This window comes from Tenebrio molitor, chromosome 1 (assembly GCF_963966145.1).
Source record: "Tenebrio molitor chromosome 1, icTenMoli1.1, whole genome shotgun sequence".
NCBI lineage: Eukaryota > Metazoa > Arthropoda > Insecta > Coleoptera > Tenebrionidae > Tenebrio > Tenebrio molitor.
The window spans coordinates 37,340,332-37,360,321 of NC_091046.1; the positions used below are offsets into that span (position 1 = coordinate 37,340,332).

At 33.3% G+C, this 19,990-nt stretch overlaps 1 protein-coding gene across 4 annotated transcripts; it reads left to right on the plus strand.

Annotated features, from left to right (window-relative positions):
- Positions 1-110: 110 nt before the first annotated feature.
- Positions 111-19,771, plus strand: LOC138137296 (peptide transporter family 1-like). 4 transcript variants are annotated; one of them, XM_069056650.1, is made up of 9 exons: positions 111-269; positions 3,019-3,113; positions 15,759-15,837; positions 17,400-17,903; positions 17,956-18,038; positions 18,092-18,834; positions 18,887-19,094; positions 19,148-19,384; positions 19,448-19,771. In XM_069056650.1, exons 1-9 carry the CDS (start codon positions 260-262, stop codon positions 19,637-19,639), a joined length of 2,151 nt encoding a protein of 716 aa, XP_068912751.1. In that variant the 5' UTR covers positions 111-259; the 3' UTR covers positions 19,640-19,771. The 4 variants fall into 4 exon arrangements, with proteins under 4 accessions (XP_068912751.1, XP_068912828.1, XP_068912902.1 ...); XM_069056727.1 differs by lacking the exons at positions 15,759-15,837; positions 17,400-17,903; positions 17,956-18,038; ... (2 more) ...; positions 19,148-19,384; positions 19,448-19,771 and adding exons at positions 6,076-6,154; positions 6,212-6,715; positions 6,772-6,854; ... (2 more) ...; positions 8,380-8,616; positions 8,665-9,774; XM_069056801.1 differs by lacking the exons at positions 111-269; positions 3,019-3,113 and adding an exon at positions 8,842-9,903.
- Positions 19,772-19,990: the final 219 nt, after the last annotated feature.

Consider the following 19,990-nt stretch of genomic DNA (forward strand, 5'->3'; position numbering starts at 1 on the left):
TACATTTTTGGAAATAACGAAAAATTTTGTCTACAAGTAGATTACTGAATGGTCTGCTAGATAATACATAATTAAAAAAATCTTATCTTGTAGGTATTTCAAATTAATTTGTTAAGCGATTGTTATATCTAATAGATAAGCTTATTGTCGATACCTATAATTATTAGAGTATTAAGATCATTTTCAGTTAGTCTAATCGTTGATATAGTGTGAAAAAGACATTACAGTTTGTGTCTGTGTATCACTACTGAGAAGCATAATGGGCGGAGGTACATGATTTATAATATTTTGATTGTGTTTTTTTTTTTAATTGACTGTAGTTATTGCTTTTATATCAAATTAAACTCACAATGCTTTACTTAAAATGTGTGAACAATAACTATCAAAAACTTTTATTGTCTAATAACGAGCAGCATGTTTATGGAAAACACTTACTACCTGTTATTTCAATTTAGGATATCTGTGTAAAAGCTGGCAATGCTAAAATGATTCTAATACTGTCAACATCATTTTTATTTTATTAGTTTCTTTAAAAATGTTCATTCTGAAAAGAAAAATTCACAAAAGAAATGACGGTAGCAAAATAATCCTTGTTTTTGTTTATAAATACTACATATGCGCAGTATATTGAAAAAGTTTATCTTCACTATTTATGTCAAAATCAAAATTATCAACACTTCGATCAACAAATGTCATATTTGAAACCTTGATGGATTCATATCTTAAAAGTTTTCTGATTGTAAGAAGTCGTATCAATAAAAGTTTAACAATTAAATTGTAGTTAATGTTCAATCTTTTTTGCCAAATCGGATAATATTAAATTAGAATCAATTGAACAACCATGTTTCTGAATTGAAATTAAAAATAGAGCATTGTGTATTACTATTTTGTTGTAATTTTGTCTCTCATTCACTTTCGATCTTGATTATAGCGACAATCACAAACTATTTAGGTTGCTACTATTTTAAGATAAAAGGAGTACTTGCCGCCTAGAAAAAGTCTAGTTATTTACACTTAGAGACACTTTTTTGGGTCAGACAGACAAAATGATGAAAAACTGTAAATGTTCACAAACCAATATGACCAGAATGAATGGACATATTTGTTGCTGGGTGAGCAAATAAAAAAGAAGCAAAATATTTTCATGAATTACGTTATCGTTAATTTAGACGTGATCATTCATTTCGTACTTCATTCTGTTTTTATCTAACATTATTTTTCTCTTATTAATGTCCAGTGCTGATTATTATTGTTATAGGAGATAATCCAATATTATCATTTAATTGTGTTTGCTTTAGGGGAATGTTTACGACATTTCGTGGAATTAAAAAAATTGTTGCAAAACAGTTCTAGACTTTGATTGAGTGATAAAATCTGTGTGTTTACTGAAATGGTCAGTCGTTATTATAAGAAATATTTCAGAACTTCTGCATACTGAAACCTGTTTTTCTACAGTCACAAAACACATACATATATGCATAAATTGAGGTTTGTGATGCAGGTCTCGGTCGGACCCAAATAATTCAGCAAATATCATCAAATTTGCATCAACACCCGTTCGAAAAATGCCACTCCTAAAAGCACACCATTCCAGCTAAGCAAGAAATGTTAACAACATTACGACAAAAATTAATGCAAACTAAGTAGGACCGAATCTATCAGCAACCTGTTCGTTTATATCAATTATGAAAGACTTTCAAGGATTAAGGTTATTGACATTTTGCGAGCGTTTGCAGGTGAAAGTTGGCAAAAAATAAAAACAAATTCGAGTTTCACCCACGTTTATTACAAATAAAATTTTTATTGGGGTAAGGCCTTTTCACGTGAACGTTGCATCAGGCTCTGAAAAACAAATAAATTTGATTTTATGCCGACCGACACCTACGTCATACTAACCGAAGTGTGTCACACATTATTTTAATTGTAACTGTTTTAGTGAGGCATTGATTTCGTTTATTGTTGTCAAATGAAAACAACCATCACAATTAAATCAGTCAACCTTGCTCTATTTTCCTAAAATTATTGGACATCAAATCAAATAATTGATATTTTGTACCGCTATTGTTGTCTCTTATTTATCTGGAACCAATTTGGCCGTGATGGCGAAGCGATTGCTTTATTGCCACGTAATAGTAATTGCTTCACACCGATAAAAACGAACGACAAAGTAAGTACTCCAACTATAACTGAGGTATCAGAATCTATTTTCCAAAAATTTCACAACGCAATAAATCAATCGGTCGTTTCCGCTTTGGTCTGATTGTCGGGACAATTTGAACGAGGGGGTTATTGTGGAATGTTCACGGAAGAGTAAAAAGTGTACAGAACTTTATGAAAAATATATTGCAAAATTAGTTACGAGGCCGCTGAGTTGCATCATCCGTGGAGACTTGAAGTAGCTAATTAATTACTTAATAAGTAGTTGGGCGACGAAACGTCGTACAAAAGACTTAACGTTTATCGAATCGGCTACAATACGAACAGCCTTATCAGTTATTGTTATAGAAGCAGCGAGCAAGCGAGCGTACGACGTAATAATCTTGAAAAAAATTCTGTTTGCGTTCTGTCTGGATCAGCTTTCAATTATAATTTTTACAAACTCAATTAACGTTTAATAACTGCGTGTTATCTAGTTAATTACGGACGACAAACATTTGCCAAAAAACTAATAGTTGCATTATTAACGTAAAAATAGGTACATGCCAAATCCACGATAATCGCTGTTTGATAAGCCCTCAAATTAAGCACGCGGGCACTACGGGAACAGCGACCCACCCCTAATAAAATGTATTAAGTAGGGTCTAGGGTGGCGTCATTCCTGACCCCTTAAGGTGCAAGACACAATCCCAACGCAAAACACTGTCATTATTGTCTTAATTACGGTTTCGGAAACCACTTCGATGGTTTCTGAGATGGAATTCTCCGCAAATTAGCGCGTTCCAATTTCGTCGAACGAAGCGTAACAGTACTCGTTTTTGAGTAAGGAAGAATTTTTCGTTGACACTCGTATTGTTTCAGAATCGGACGAGAAGACGGAGAATGGGCACGTCAGCACCGCCGAAGATAAGCCAAAAGTTGTCGACGATGTCAACACGGAAGAGGCGCAGAACGAGGTAAGGTCGGAGGTAATTGAGCGACTTTACACCACACTACACACGACATTAATTACCAAATTAGGAAGCGCATTAGCAGGACAGGTGAAGCTTGCAAATATGAATAAAATGCGGCGACCAATTATGAATATAAATTGGAGCAAATATTTACTTTTGTACGGTACAGACATGATCTACAAAAAGGGTAAATGACGATGTAACGCGCTCAAGTTTAGATTTTTTCGAATAATCCTCAGTGTTGGTGTTTGTGAATTATTTTATTAAGTATAAACATGTAAGTATTTGAGTTAAAAATAACAACCTTTGGGCGAGGTTTGGTACTTAGCTTTTTCGACTACCTTATCAGTACCTACTTTCTGAATATCTTTATAGCTTTACTTTAACTGCTCTCCTTCTTTTTAACTTGTATGTTACTGTTACATTACGTAATTTAATAAGTACATAGTCACGCATGTCCTCTACATGAAACATTATTTTTGATAATTTAAACAATTTCTAACAATGTTTACTTCATACAAAGCCACGTAAAATGAATCTGACCTCACTTGCAGCGCCACTTAATGACAAAATTACCATATTTTCGATGTGCGATGTATATTAATTTATCCATGTCATGTCATTATTTTGAGTTTAAATGTAAATTATTCGTGTTCACAAAAAATGGTAGTTGCTATACCAAATATTAAATTATTTTTATTTTGTTGCAGAAAATGTTACTTATCTAGTATCTCACTAGATTCAATTTTAAAAGTCACAAGGTAAAGTTGCATGAGTAAATTTATTGATAAGACATTGAAAATACTTTGCAACTCAAGGTTTAACTCTTGCACCAAGAATTTTATATCATTCTGGAATAACAATTCTTTAATCTGATATGTATACAGGCTGTTTGATAAAAGACGCCTCAACCCATAACTTTTTTATTTATTATCCGATTTCAATGAACAAAAAAAAAACAAAGATATTGTTTTTATGTGCTACAAAACAGCCATAAAATATTTTGGCCTTATCTTCAATAGCTAACGATAGTCGACTTTTTTTTTAATGGACATGTAGTTTTTTAGGCTTAGTCTGAAGGTTTTTTTTTCTGAATCTAATGGTGTATTAAAAGTTATCATTTGGTCGATAGCTAAAGTCTATTCAAAAATCAAAAAACCACCACCTGTTGCTTTAGGTTGGTAAAATTTAAAAAGCCCAAGGTAGATATTTTTTCATAGTATGTTGGTGACTATAAATTAGACATTTATTTGATTCAAAATAAAATTTAATTGCTTTGAATTTCGTTCATATTGTTTTATTAGCAGCACGTTTCATTTATTTATTGATTCTTTGATTCTTATTATTTTCACTTAAACATGCCCAGAAAAACAAGACACTTAATAAACATTCAACCTCAAAATTAAAAGTCTCACCAAATTTTACACTAGACAGGGTTGCCGATAGTAATTATCGAGGAAAATGCGACGTTGGTGGTTTTTTGATTTTTGAATGGACTTTAACTGTTGAATTAAGTTGGCAATAAAAAAAACCGGATGGTTATGTTAACGTTCTTAGAGTGGCTACAGTTATAAATTTAAAAAGTGCTGATTATTATTTGAAACGCCGCGCAAACAAAGAAATAATTTTAACAACAATTCAAAACGTACTGTTTTTAACTGTTTTTGGTTATATTGTAAACTAATTAGTATAAACTTTCGTACAAGTCATTTATTTTTCAATTGCACAATCACAGAGAACGGCACAAGGCCTAACCTAACATTCTACATGGGTATTCACGAGTAATAAAGGGCCTAACAACGTCCTGACGCAACCAAATAAACATATTTCTCAAACGAGTAGATACCAATTGATCTTTTAATTTTTTTATTAAGACAATTTTCAGTTGTCATTACGTGACATCTATCATATATTTCTGTTTTAAGCACTAGTGCCAAAAAAAAAGCCCAGTTTACACAAGAACGAGTTGAATAAACGTTTTTTTGTTCGACGAGCCCCTTAAAGGCTCCAAATCGCTTAAAATCATTAAAATTAGCTTGACGTATCGTTTTGACAAGTTGTGACGTTAATCAAAATCTGTTCACACAGGAGAAAATTCTCAAATTCTGACAGTGTCGATAAAAAAAAAAAAAAACATTTTTCCTATTAAAATGGTTGAAGCTTCATGTACAGGTGTCCCCAAAAAAAGACGAGTCCATAGCTCCCTTTTTATTGGAGAATTTTAATTATCTATAGACCAAAGCAAGACCAAAAATGGCCTAATAAAATCAGGTATAACCCCAAGGACTTCAAGGCTAAACTGTCAAAAAAAATTCAAACTCGAGCACATACTTTTTTTAGTAAATCTGAGAGATTTTTATTCTGAAAACGACAATGTATCATAAGTATACACTTACATACCAAAAATACAAAAAAAGTAAAAAACACTACTATGGTCTATGCTCAAACTCAAAATATTTTGACAGTTTAGCCTGGAAGCCCTTAGGGCTATACGTGATTTTATTAGGTCATTTTGTAACCTATTCACAACCATTTAATTTAGTGTACAGTTAATTAACTTCCTCCAATAAATAAGGGGGCTATGGACTTGTCTTTTTTATGGGTCACTGTATATTGTTTTATAATTTCTTAAATAAATTTCTTCTATAATTATGACTACTATTACTGCTATCTTATTTATTCTTTTCTTTGCTCAGCTTATTACGCCCCTTCTTATTTAAAGCGGAAAAATATTACTAAATCTTCTACTTTGCTTCTACTGCGGCTTAGCTTTCCTACTAACAACACACTTTTAGCAACACACAGGACACACAACACACCACACAACACAACACACCACACAACACAACACACTCTTTCAACAAACTCTAACAATCTGTTTAAAACAGTAAGATACAACACAATTATTAAGTATCTTTCTGTATTCATTTTGGGTAAAAATGTATTGATTTGATTTACATTTCAGCACGTTCCATATCCAAAATCTGTATTTTTCATTATAAGCAATGAATTTTGCGAGAGGTTCAGTTTCTATGGAATGCGAAGTGAGTAAATCTTAATGTCGCAGACAATTTAAATATTGATTATTTTATCTCTTTTAGCTATTCTCAGTCTCTACCTCAGAGACATTCTGCTGTTCACGGAAAGTGATTCGACCGTCATTTATCACGTATTCACCATGTTCGCTTATTTCTTCCCCCTACTTGGAGCTATTGTATCTGACAGTTGGTTGGGAAAATTCAGGACTATTCTCTACGTATCGATGATTTACGCTTGCGGCAATATCCTGTTGGCCCTGTCTTCAGCAACACCGATAGGAATCCCCCAAGTGCCATTCTCCTTGATCGCGTTGTTGCTAATAGCGTTAGGAACTGGAGGTATTAAACCTTGCGTCTCAGCATTCGGGGGTGACCAGTTCGTTTTGCCACAACAACAAGCTCACCTCGTCTCTTTCTTTTCCATCTTTTACTTTTCAATAAACGCCGGAAGCTTGATATCCACATTTTTGACACCCGTTCTCAGGGAAGATGTGCACTGCTTCGACGAGGACAGTTGCTACCCTCTCGCCTTCGCCATTCCTGGAATACTCATGATCATCTCTATAAGTGAGAAATGTTGTAAATGTTTCTGACGAAACGGTACTGATGCGTTAATTTTACAGTAATATTCTTCCTTGGAATGCCACTCTACAAAATCAGAAAACCTGAAGGAAACGTGGTCGTTCAAGTCGTCAAGTGTATATGGGTAATGTAGACACTAGTTTGCAAGAATTTTAACGGTATTAAAAGAACTGTTCTTTCAGTACGGAGCAAAGAAAAACTTCCGATCCGAGGACAAACGGGAGCACTGGTTGGACCACGCTGTAGACAAATTTGGTCGCACTTTGGTTGAAGATGTCAAAATGACTTTGAAAGTTTTGGTGATATTCGTTCCCCTTCCAATCTTCTATGCGCTTTATGATCAACAAGGTAGTGGCTGGACGTTCCAAGCCGCCAGAATGGACGGCAGACTGGGTTCTTTTACAATTCTTCCCGACCAAATGCAAGTGGTGAATCCACTTCTAATATTGGTCTTCATCCCGCTTTTCAATTACGGCGTGTATCCCTTCTTGGCTAAATTTAACCTACTTAAAACGCCCCTCCAACGTATGGTTTGTGGTGGATTATTCACTGCAGTAGCCTTTGGAGTCTCGGCAGTGATTTCTCTTACGTTGGAAGCCACATATCCCGAATTGCCAGCAGAAGGTCAATGCCAACTGAGAATTTACAATCCATACAAATGCAGTGCCGAATTTGCTATACCTGATTACAATGTTAAAGAAACAATTGATCAGATGGGATATAAATTAGTTAATCTTGACGGCATTAGCGGAGAGCAGGCAGCAGTTTACGAAGTAACTTCAACGTGTATGGGTGAAATTAAGAACAACACGAGGTCCATTATACTTGCAGAGGAAACGGGTTATGTAGTTCATCTCTCCGAATTGGGAATTTTACTAGTTGAAGACGATATAAGTAAACCTGAAGATGGACTTCCCAGAATTAGGTAATGCCAAATATATGTAACAAAATGTTATACAGGGTGTATTAAAGCCACCGCACCAACGTATAAAGTAGAGAGAGGAATGTGAAAAAAATAATGCAAATATTCTCTTGATGCTTTTTTGTTTATTATTTTTCGTAATTTTGTTTTTTTTTTTGTTGACGTAAGCAAGCACAATTGACTAAGATTTATTCAAAAATTTCGTAACAAAAATTTTAAATTTCAGTTTTTAAAAAAGCAAATGGACTAAAAGAAAAATAATTTAATCAGTGAATGTTATTGCAATTGAATGAATACTCTGTCTAATATAATTGGAACAAAAAAAATTTTTTTTTCAAGAACTTTAACACGCTGTAACTTTTAATTGAAGCTGGGATTTTTTTTATGTTCTTCTAACTGTATTCTGTACAACTGCTAGTAGTTGGTGCGTTCGTTTTGAAACACCATGTATAGATTTTATTTCTATGTTTCTTTAGAACCCTCGTGGGTAATCCTGTTGAGGGTCTAAATTTAACGTACTATGATGAAGAGGAAGTTGCTCTGATCGTACCGACCACAAACAACTCTCTCTTCGCCATAGATCCTGGCACTTACAAATTAGGCAACAAAGAATTCGAATTTAATATGGGTGGAGTCTACACTATAGTAATTTCTTTAGACGGAAAGGACATTGGAGTACGATTTCGAAACTGTTGCAACCGTAAAAATGATAATCTTGATTTCACAGACCTCTGCTTCTTTTGAAATTACCGAACCGAACAGTGTACACATGCTTTTGCTCCTTCCACAGTACATTATCATTACTGCTGGAGAAATTATGTTCGCTATCACGGGCTTGGAGTTTTCTTATTCGCAAGCTCCTGTATCGATGAAATCTGTACTTCAGGCTTGCTTCCTGCTAACCAGTGCAATTGGCAATCTCATCATCGTCATTATAGAATCCGCCAAAATATTCGACAAACAAGTACGTACTCTCTATAGGGAGACTTCTACTGATCATTATTTTTTGTAGTCGTATGACTTCTTCCTTTACACTGGACTGATGGTGTTGGATATGATAATCTTGGCATTTATGGCGGTGCGGTACAAATACGTGAAGAAAGATGAAAACGAGGAAAACACTAATGACGACATTAAACCAGAAAAGAAATTGAGTAATAAACCGCCTATAGAAAACAATGATCATTTTTAGGCAAAATCCTGCGGATTAAAAGACTCTGATTTTTAATTTAAGTATATTACGATGTATATATTTGATTGTGTTACATAGGTATGTTTTGTATTGTTTTAGTTGTAAGGCTTAAGTTATTTGTATGCAGGTACGTCTCAACGGCATTTAAATAAAAATAATAAACCAGGAACGCTCCCAACGCGAGATTTGCAAAAATGACAGAATGTGGCGGTAATAATTTTTTGACCGCTAGTTCACCTGAGGTTTAAGATTTATTTTACTTCTTTGTTGGTGCAATAGTTGAGATTTGTGTAGGTACATAGTTTTTTATAACAATTTCATTGTAGTGCCAGTAAATTTATTTGCGATAACGAGTGTAATACGCCTACGTGACAATTGCTGTTTATCATTGAAAATATTTCAGTTTTATGTTACTTAATTGGAGATATTGAATCCGCGCAATAACATTTTTTGGAAAATTGTGCTTACATTTATTGCGGAAATTCATTAGCCACTCTCGTTTATTCGTGTTGTTGCATGTATGAATATTTCCGAGTCGGCAGCACGATGCTTTCGAAACCCATTATCCGGCATCTTAAAAATAATTGGACCTGCTGGTTTTTTTGTGGTAATTTCATAAGCTGTTAAAACTTCTGCGGCCAACAATAAATTATAAACCTTACGGCCATTATCTCAATTATCCTCCGACAACGTTTTGAACGTAATCGGTGCACCATCACTGGTAAATCGGCCAGGCAATTCCCTCACCAATTTACCATTACTACAAACTGTCATTACATATCATAGTATTCGCATTCTTCATTCAGTCATTGTTGGGCGGCAGCAGCGCGCGTGTATTGTACACTTCGACGAAACGAAAGTTTGACACACTGAAACACATTCCGTCAAAATGTTCCATAATTTGTAAAACGAATAAAATGTCACTCGAAACCGTTTTCTATTTATTACGGTGAAACGTAGAAAATTTTACTCGGATGTGATGTTATTCTGACAATTATTGCTAACTGTGATTGTACAACTTTGTGATTTATTACAATGGGATTTGTGAATGAGGAAAAGGTAAATAAAAATAATTTTCTCAAAACTTTTCTCACTGTCAGTCTGGACCGCTCTAGCTGCGCATTTTATGCACTTCTAGTGCGTCTTTCGTGACGCCTTCAATGTTTTGTTCTTATGTGACAAGACAACTACCGCGAAGGTATCTATTTAAAATCTACGTTTATATTGTTTGTCACGAAATTATAAGAAAATCTGGTCACGGTCACCTCAGGATGAATCTAAATAAAGTAAAACACATTTTTCATAAGCACAAATCTTATTTAAATAAAATGCACATTATTATATTATACAATTATTATATTGACACAACTGAGGCCAACTACTTCAAACAAACACGTATAACAAAAGAGAATTACATACATTTTATATTGCAAGAATAAAATTCTTGGCAGCGAATAAATTTCTGCAATTATAGAACCAATCCACACAAAACTTAATATTATACCACCCTGTATGATCAGACAGTTTGTAAATATGACCTTCTATTTAAAATTTTTGATTTAAAATTTTGAGATCTTTTAAGTTCGTACATTTTGTAAAAATATGTTGAATAATGACCTATTATTATTATTACCAACAAAATGTTTGTTGGTCGACATTTTTGCTTGTTAGTACTTACCTATACCAAATTTAAATTACATACTTTTGTTTCAATTTGAACGGGATTTAAAATAGCTGCCACTGACATTGTTTACAAAACAAAATTTAACATTCTAAGGGCCAGTTTACAGAGGCGAAATTAAGTTGATCGTAATCAAATGCGAGATCAACTGAACACGTGATCAGATTGAACCAATCGAAGTTTCGGATTCATGGGTTAATGGCGCATTAAAATTTAATTTGAATTAAATATTTAATTCTCTTTCTATAAATTGGCCCTAAAAGTATTTATTTATTTATTTATTTATTTATTTATTTATTAAATTAATTATTTTATGATTTAATTTACTTTACATCAATGACATTATGCTCCTCTAGTTATTTGTGATGCAACAATTTAAAAATGTTGATTAATTTTGTAACTTTTAATATTACCTTTACAGATCACTAAGACTGACGTTTTAAAATTTACGAACATCAGTGAAAAATAAAGTAAAAAATCAAACCAAATATGTAATTAAAATAAAATATTACATAATGAAGATACGATTACATATTAAACACAAGTAAAGTGAAAATATTTCAGTGGTACAGTTGCGGATAATAAAAAATAGTACAACTCTTACTCAAAATTGGCCAAATATTTAGCTGCTTAAATGAGGCTCTAATTTGGCAGCTAATGTCACCATTAATCCTTAGTGTCATTCGTCTATCAAGTAACATTTACCACCTAACCTATTTCTAGACGTGTGGCATAAATCACAATGTCAAAAAAACCCAAATTGTAAGATGTAAAAAAAGTGTACGGTTTTTTATTGTCAGCAACTGTAATACGAAAGATTTAAATACAAAGTATCAGCATATGCTTCTTGTTGGTCGTTTTAGTTGGACTGTAAGATGCGAATCCTTATAAGAAAATTGATGACACATTTTTCTTGTTTAAAATGCTTTAACGCATCACTGATACTGGTTATTCTAAATGATTGTAGTCGAAGTAGGCCATGCCCATGTTATTACATTTTTGCCGCTTTCATGTGAACTGTCAGTTTTGTCGCTGTCACTGTAATTTTTTAGGTGAAAAGTGTGATATTTTTATTAAATTAACCAGAAATATTGAGTTGTTTTGCATCGAATTTAACTCCCGTGTGTAGGCACTCACTTATTCACATCATTTTGATGTTTTTTTATGTGGAGCGGCAACCAGAAATTTTACATTGAGTTTTCAGGCCTACTTCGACTACAATCATTTAGAATAACCCTGTATATCGAGTACCATTTCAAATTTTACATTAAAAATTACGCTTTCAAAATTATTGTTATTATGGTGAACTACGTTTTGTCAACACAACAAATACACCTGTTATTTTGCGTTTCTGAAAAAAGAAGAAAATTTTAACCTTCAGCGTATGATAACTACAATATCGTTCAAAATGATATGCTACGAATGTGAGGCATCTCACACGGTAACTACAAATTCACTTTTTAAATATGCAGAATATTTTTTTAAATATTTAAGCATTTTCTAGCAGCGACGAATGACGTTTAGAGTGTAGGTATGATTTGTTTTCAAGGTCCACACAAGATGTGTTACGTAAACACTGAATTAATGAATTTGTTGATCAACTTTTCGATATTAACAACAAAGCGAAATACGAAGTGCAAGAACGGGCAAAGCAATTGCGTTTGTAGCAATTGAGGCGGTGAATGGCAAAGTGAAATGTGTTCAAAAGGTCTTAAAATAAATTTGTGGTGTCGGTGGATGCCTAAATTGGTATCACACCATATACAATAGTTGTTCTACAAAAAAACAACTTGTGCTCCAAGATACAAGCGATCGAAAATAATCCCATTCCGCCAAATAATACACAAGTTCAATCGTTTCGTTAAAAATTTCGAACAAAGCTTTTCCTGGGTGAATATGTCAAAGCTAATGATAGACAACTTGAAATAGACAAGGATGGTAATTGCAGTTGATGTAAAGATTATTAATGATTTCTGTTGAAAATATCATTGTTCAATGGTTGTTTTGCTCTAATCAAAAATTTTTTGATGGCCCATGTAAGTGCTTTTTAGCTTGAATTGAATGCATGTGGAGAGAATTTTGAGGTTAGAAACAATATTTGAATAGCCACGAATGTTTAAATTTTATTTTAAATATTCCAACAAATATAAAGAAAAATATTAATAAATTGCAGGAAGTGTAGAGAGAGGTGTCCTTCCTGCCACCTGCACAAGGCGACTCGTCTCGTCATGTTATCGAAAACATTAAAAAAGACTCATTGCTTAAATTAAGACATGCGGTATAAATTCAAAGCGACTTTGACAAGAATTTTTTTTAGACCTGCTTTAATAGTTATTTACACAATTAGTGGGATAAAAGCAATATTACAGGATTCGAGTGTGAAGATTGCAGATGACGAGGGCGTTAGCCCGAGTTCATCTGTAATCACACGAGTTTCCTGTAAAATGCTTTAGCCCACGTGTTATGTACAAAATTTTATCTAAGACCGCCCCGAATTAAAAAAAAAAGATAAATCATATGTATTTCCGCCAGTTTCATTACACCACTCAGTGGAATAATAACTTACTTATCCCACTGAGTGGGGTAATGAAGCTCACTTATCCCACTGAGTGGAGTAATGAAATACGTCCTGTAATGAAGTTCCTTATTCCACTCAAATGAGTGGGATAAGTGTCATTTATCCCACGGGATTAGATAAAATAAACAAATAAAAACTCTTGAATTTTTTGGAGATTGAAAATGTTTCTCGCATACCTCAAGACTTAGTTTCTGAACTTAATATGCTTTTCTTTTGGAAGTCAACACCTCAGTTGCTTCCGGTTCAAGTATGGTGATGTAATTTTTATTTTAATAGTTAACTAAACTATGAATTTTAATTGTCCTCAGACAAATAATAACTTTTTTCTTCCTATTCATATTCTTTTGGACAAATTCGGACAAGTTGAATTGATGTATGTAAAGTCCATTCAAAAATCAAAAAACCACCACCTGTTGCTTTAGGTTGGTAAAATTTAAAAAAACCCTAGGTATATATTTTTTCATACTATTTTGGTAACTATAAATTATGACACATATTTGATTCAAAATAAAATTCAATTGCTTTGAATTCCGTTCATATTGTTTTATTAGCAGCACTTTTCATTTATTTATTGATTCTTATTATTTTTACTTAAACATGCCCAGAAAAACAAAACATTTAATAAACACTTAACCTCAAAATTACAATTGTCACCAAATTTTACACTAAACAGCGTTGTTGACAGTAGTTATCGAGGAAAATGCGACTTTGGTGGTTTTTTAATTTTTGAATGGACTTTAGGTACTGTTGTATGTACTTATTCAAAAAAATCGCGTGCACCTATTATTTGCATGTGTAATTTTGTTGTTCTGGCGTTTATTAACGTCACACTGTGACACTTAAATTATTCAAAAATGCCAATGCCAAAAGTTTCTGAACAAGAAAAGTGGGAATTTAGTGCAGTCTATGCCACGTAGACTAAATGCGGTTATAAATGCAAACGGTGCCACTACCAAATATTAATGTAATATTCAAATAAAATTATCTAAAAATTAAGACAACTTATCTTATAAATTTTGTCAAAATGAAAGAAAAATCCGTTTTTAAATGATACAAAAACTTATAAAAATTGTTTACTTGATTTAAATAGTGTACGCGATTTTGTTTTTAAATACAAGTGTACTTATTTGCATTAGAAAGAGAAAGATGTTATATTTTCTTGCATGTACAGTTGGGAGCACGGAATTTCGCACACCAATTTGTATGTCATTAAAAAAAACTATGTAGTCTAAGCTTTATTGTCATTATAATCAATCATGACATAATATGTGATCATGACTGACGTTTCACCTAAACTGTCACGAAAATACCGCCAGTGTCTTATTTTAATAACATTATGTCAGTGAAATGTCCAATGTGTGCGAAATTCCGTGCTCGGCACTATACAGTCTTGTTCAGATAAATCTGGGACAATTTTATTTTTCGATGGTAATGTGGGTTGAACATTGAACAATATGTCCATGGATTTTTTGCCACCAGAACAAATATCAGATTTCATTAACCTATTTGTCAAAATTGACAAGTGATTATACAGGATTATTATAAATGATTGTAGTCGAAGCAAGCCATGCCCATGTTATGACATTTTTGCCGCCTCACTGTGAACTGTCAATTTTTGTCAGTGTCAGTGTCATTTTTTAGGTGGAAAGTGCGGTGATGAGAATTTTATTTATTTATTTCTAAATTAACGATTGAATCTAAAAATATTGAGTTGTTTTGCCACAAATTTAACTCCCGTGTGTGAACTGTGTGTATTCGCTTATTCATTCATCATTTTTTATATGGAGCGGCAACCATAAATTTTACATTCAATTTTTATGGCAACTTGGACTACAATCATTTATAATGACCCTGTACTTTTCAAAGCAATTTTACCACAAAATGCGTAATGATAATAAAATAACAACCATTGCAATGTTAATTTTAGCCGATATATTTTTTTAATAAATTGTAAATTACCTGCTTGAAGTCACATTTTAAGACCCAAAAAAGAAGTTGTCCCAGATTTATGTGAACAATTTAAATTGAAAGTTACGTTACAACAGTTATCCCAGATTTATCTGAACATGACTGTACCTACTGCAATTGTATCTATCTCCTCCTGAACTTTGACATTATTCAAAATTTTTTACTCGCTATATTAGATTTTTCCGTATTTTCTAATTAACTTGTGCATCAACAAATTTGTTTACAGATATTATTAAGAAGCTAACGAGCTGATTTCACAATTATTTAGTATTTTTTTCACGGTTAATGTTTGTAGAGAACGTTGCACTTTGCTAACACCCGAATAAGTTGTGTGCCTCTAATTCTTAGTATCAGTTTTATATTTATGTCATTTCGAAAAACAAGAAATAATCAATGCATCTCAATAACCTAATAACCTTGACTACTGACTCCCAATGACTAGAGCGATCTTGTGCATTTGTTTTTTTTTTTAGCTACCCATGATGTGTGGGTTTTTTTGATTTGGAATACTCCATACATTTTACATATTATCCCCACACAATTATTTTCTTTCTACTTTCAGGACATTAATTTATATTTTTAATTAAAAATAAAGACCTAAATTTCCCTTGTAATACATACCAGCTATTTTATTTTTGTGTTTATTTTTTCTATTTGGGGAACTTTAATGGTGTTGTTCTTTTTCAGGTTGTTCCTTACCCGAAATCAGTATTTTTTATCGTCAGCAATGAATTCTGTGAAAGGTTCAGTTACTATGGCATGCGAAGTAAGTAAAATTTATATACCTACAACGAAAACAAGATTCTGTGGAAACGAGTGTAACATTTGACACCTAGTTATAATAAATTTGATGGTAAAAATTTTTACTGATTACTTGTGAATTAAAAAAAATGACAAAAATTTTTAATTTCGATAATATGTATTAAGTATGTAATAGAGTATAGATACACAGGGTTATTCACGAGTAATAATGGGCCTTAAAAAACATTAAAACGCAACCAGTTATACATTTTTATCGCCTTCGTGGATCATTTATATTTATTAAAAAAAACATAGTTGATTTTAGTTTTTATTGCTTTCAACTGTCATAAATTCTCATTTTTCTCCTTTGTAAACTAACTGCTCTAAAGCAAAAAATAGCAGATAACCAACCGTTGCCCTAGACAACACATTCAAAGTGACATTTCTCGAAAAATTTGTCAAAACTGTCAAGAGCAAATGCGAAATCATTTTAAATAGATTTGGAAGCTTTGGGGCGTCGTTTCGAACAATAAAAGTTTGTATGCAACTCGTTTCTGTGCAAATTGGGCTTTTCTAATTGCCCTCGAGGCCTTAAAATCCTCGCTGCGCTCGTATTTCAATCTGGCCTCTCGGGCAATTAGAAAAACCCAGTTTACACAAAACCTCGTTGCATAAATAACTATTTTTTTAATTTGACATGAAGTTGACATCTAAATTAATGTAAATTTTTTAGGTTATTTTTATTTAAACACAAATACATAATAAATGTCACGTAACGACAACTGAAAATTATCTTTTTCTATAATTGATTCAAAAAATTGAAATTCACGCATAGTTATCTGTGCCTGAAGTGGGTCATTTTCTGACGTGTATTTTTTTTTGCATTGTTAGTAAGATCGAAACCATAGAAACCGTACAAAACAGTGAAATGCAATTTCACGCATACGACTATTTCTGTTTTTCATTTCACGCACTGTTTTTTATTAGTTACCTAGCAACATGGTCATTGCATTGAAACTTCAGAGTTCCTTCAAAAATTTGAATTTTTAATGTCAATTTTTTGAATCAATTATAGAAAAAATATTGTTTATATTTCGTGCGCGAAGATGTTTTTGTGCATTCAAAGGCTTATACTGCCTCGACCTTCGTCTCGGCGTAAAAGACCTTTTCATGCACAAAAAACACTCTCTTCGCCCACTTAATATAAAAATAACTATTTTTGTTCGACACTGTCAGAGTTTGAGAATTTTCTCCTGTGTGAACGGATTTTGATAAATTTGACAACTTGTCAAAACGAAACGTCAAGCTAATTTTAAAGATTTTTAGCCATTTGGAGCCTTTAAGGAGCTCGTCGAACAAAAAAACTTTGTATTCAACTCGAGGTAATTTTATTATTACTAATTGAGCCTTCGCGGTCTAAAATATCTGCATTTTAAATTTCATAAAACTCCGTTGGCAAATAACCGAGATATTAGGCTCGAAAGTCTTAGCTGAGACATCCTGTATAAACTAAAAATAAAGATAATAATTGTGTTTTCATAAAAAATAAATCTGCTTTTACACTTCTGATTCTATATTTCTTTCCAGCTATCCTCAGTCTCTATTTGCGAGACATACTACTATTCTCTGAAAGCGACTCAAAAATCATTTACCACACCTTCGCCATGTTCGTGTATTTCTTTCCAATATTCGGAGCCATCCTGTCGGACAGCTTCCTAGGAAAATTTAGGACAATTCTATACGTGTCCATAGTGTACGCCTGCGGAAACGTAGTTTTAGCCTTGTCTTCCGCCGAACCAATCGGTTTACCACAAATACCTTTTTCCATGGTTGGCCTGTTACTTATAGCAGTAGGAACCGGAGGAATTAAACCTTGCGTCTCGGCATTTGGTGGCGATCAGTTTGTCCTGCCTCAACAAGAACTCCAACTAGCAGCGTTCTTTTCGATGTTCTACTTTGCCATCAATGCTGGAAGTTTAATTTCAACATTTTTAACACCCGTGCTGAGAGAGGATGTACATTGCTTTGGCGAAGATAGTTGTTATCCACTTGCCTTCGCCATTCCTGGTGTACTAATGATTATCTCAATTGGTAGCTAATTTTGATTTAAAACGACAAAGGTTATCTCAATATCCACTTTCAGTTATCTTCGCGATCGGCAAACCCTTGTACAAAATTAGAAAACCAGAAGGTAACATCGTAGTCCAAGTGGTGAAGTGCATTTCGGTAAGTTACCAAATCGAGATAAATCTGCTTGTTTCTGACATTTTTGCTTCCAGCACGGTGTCAAACAAAAGTTCAAATCCAAGGATAAAGTCGACCATTGGTTGGATCGCTCTGAGACGAAATATGGAAAGACTCTTGTCAACGATGTCAAAACTACACTAAAAGTTCTAGTTCTCTTCGTTCCTCTTCCCATATTTTGGGCTCTGTATGACCAACAAGGCAGCGGATGGACTTTCCAAGCCACGCGTATGGACGGTTACATCGGCTTTTACACGATTTTGCCTGATCAGATGCAAGTGATTAACCCCTTATTGATTCTGATATTTATCCCGCTCTTCACATATGTCATCTACCCTGCTTTTGCGAAATGCAATTTCTTGAAGACACCGCTCCAGCGCATGGTGTGTGGAGGACTGCTAACTGCAGCTTCGTTCGGCATTTCTGCCGGGGTCTCGTTCGCTTTAGAAGCAACGGAGCCAAGTCTGCCGACGGAAGGAAATTGCCAAATAAGAATTTACAATCCGTTAGACTGTAACGCGATTTTGACTGCTGAGCCCTACATTAAGAACCAAGACATAAAAACTATGGGATACACAAATCTAGACATACCTAACGTGTACGGAGAAAAAGTTGTGGATTTCAGTATAACTGGTTGTGATGGAAAAATTAATTATCAGACAGGCTCCAACCTTTCTGTGATTGAAAAAGAAACGTTATTTTATTACATGTTACCTGACAGTTTCGTAAGAGGACAAGATAACATAGAGAGAGACGAGAACGGTCTCCCGAAAATTAGGTTTGTTAGCATTAATTTTTCACAAATGAGATGTTAAATTCGATTTTTTTAGGACTTTAGTTAATAAGCGAGTAGAAGATTTTAATTTGACTTACTCGGATTCAGAAAAAGATGTCCTAAATTTACCATCTAATGATGATTCTTTATTTTCCATTAACCCTGGTACTTATAAGGTTCAAAGTTTCCCAAAAGAACTGAAGTTTTATTTGGGAGGAGTGTACACAGTTTTGGTTTCTTTGAATAACAATAACGACGTCCAAGTGCGTTATTATTTTCACAAATATGAAAAGAGTATAAATCAATTTTGTTGCAGAATGTAGAATATTATGAAGTGACAGAACCCAACAGTGTGCACATTCTCTGGCTTATTCCTCAATATGTCGTCATCACTGCAGGAGAAATAATGTTTTCAATCACGGGATTAGAATTTTCTTACTCTCAGGCACCTGTGACTATGAAGTCGGTACTAACAGCAGCGTTTCTCTTGACTACTGCTATCGGCAACCTTATCATCGTAATCATAGAGTCTGCTAAAATATTTGAAAAACAGGTAAGAATCTTGTCGGTGTTAGCGTTAATATTTAACTTTAATGTTAAATTTTACTAATTTTAGTCTGAAGATTTCCTGTTGTATGCTGGTCTGATGGTCTTGGATATGATTTTGTTCGGATTGATGGCCATGAAATATAAATACATCAACATGGACCAGAATAGCGATAATGAAGAGCTTGAAAATAAGGCGGAGAGAAAAGAGTCTAACGCCATTGATAATCCCACTTTTAAACATAACGACGACGATGCTTAATGTTACTCCTGTGGAGTAGATCTTGTACTTTAAATATTATTTATTAATATTTAGGAATTAAATGAGAGATTAACGTAAAATTATGTAAATATGTACTATTTCTTTACTTTTGAATAAATAGTTCAAACAACAGCAGAATAATATGAAAATAAAATATGTAACCAACTAATAGAAGTGAATACATAACAAGAGGCAATCATTTCTCCTAAAATTTTGAATGTTTTAAAAGTTTAGAAAAAAATAAGTCACTGCGCTGTAATGCCCAATTAGAACAAATACGAAATACAACGTTCATATGTTATTTATGACAATAAAAAATATACTCTTCCAATTCATTAACGATTTCTTTCA

What these genes read in the sequence shown, in the direction of transcription:
- LOC138137296 (XM_069056650.1), top strand. An exon ending in CGGAAGAGGCGCAGAACGAG is followed by an intron (nt 3,114 to 15,758) that starts GTAAGGTCGGAG and finishes GTTCTTTTTCAG; the next exon opens with GTTGTTCCTTACCCGAAATC. An exon ending in ATAACAATAACGACGTCCAA is followed by an intron (nt 19,095 to 19,147) that starts GTGCGTTATTAT and finishes ATTTTGTTGCAG; the next exon opens with AATGTAGAATATTATGAAGT.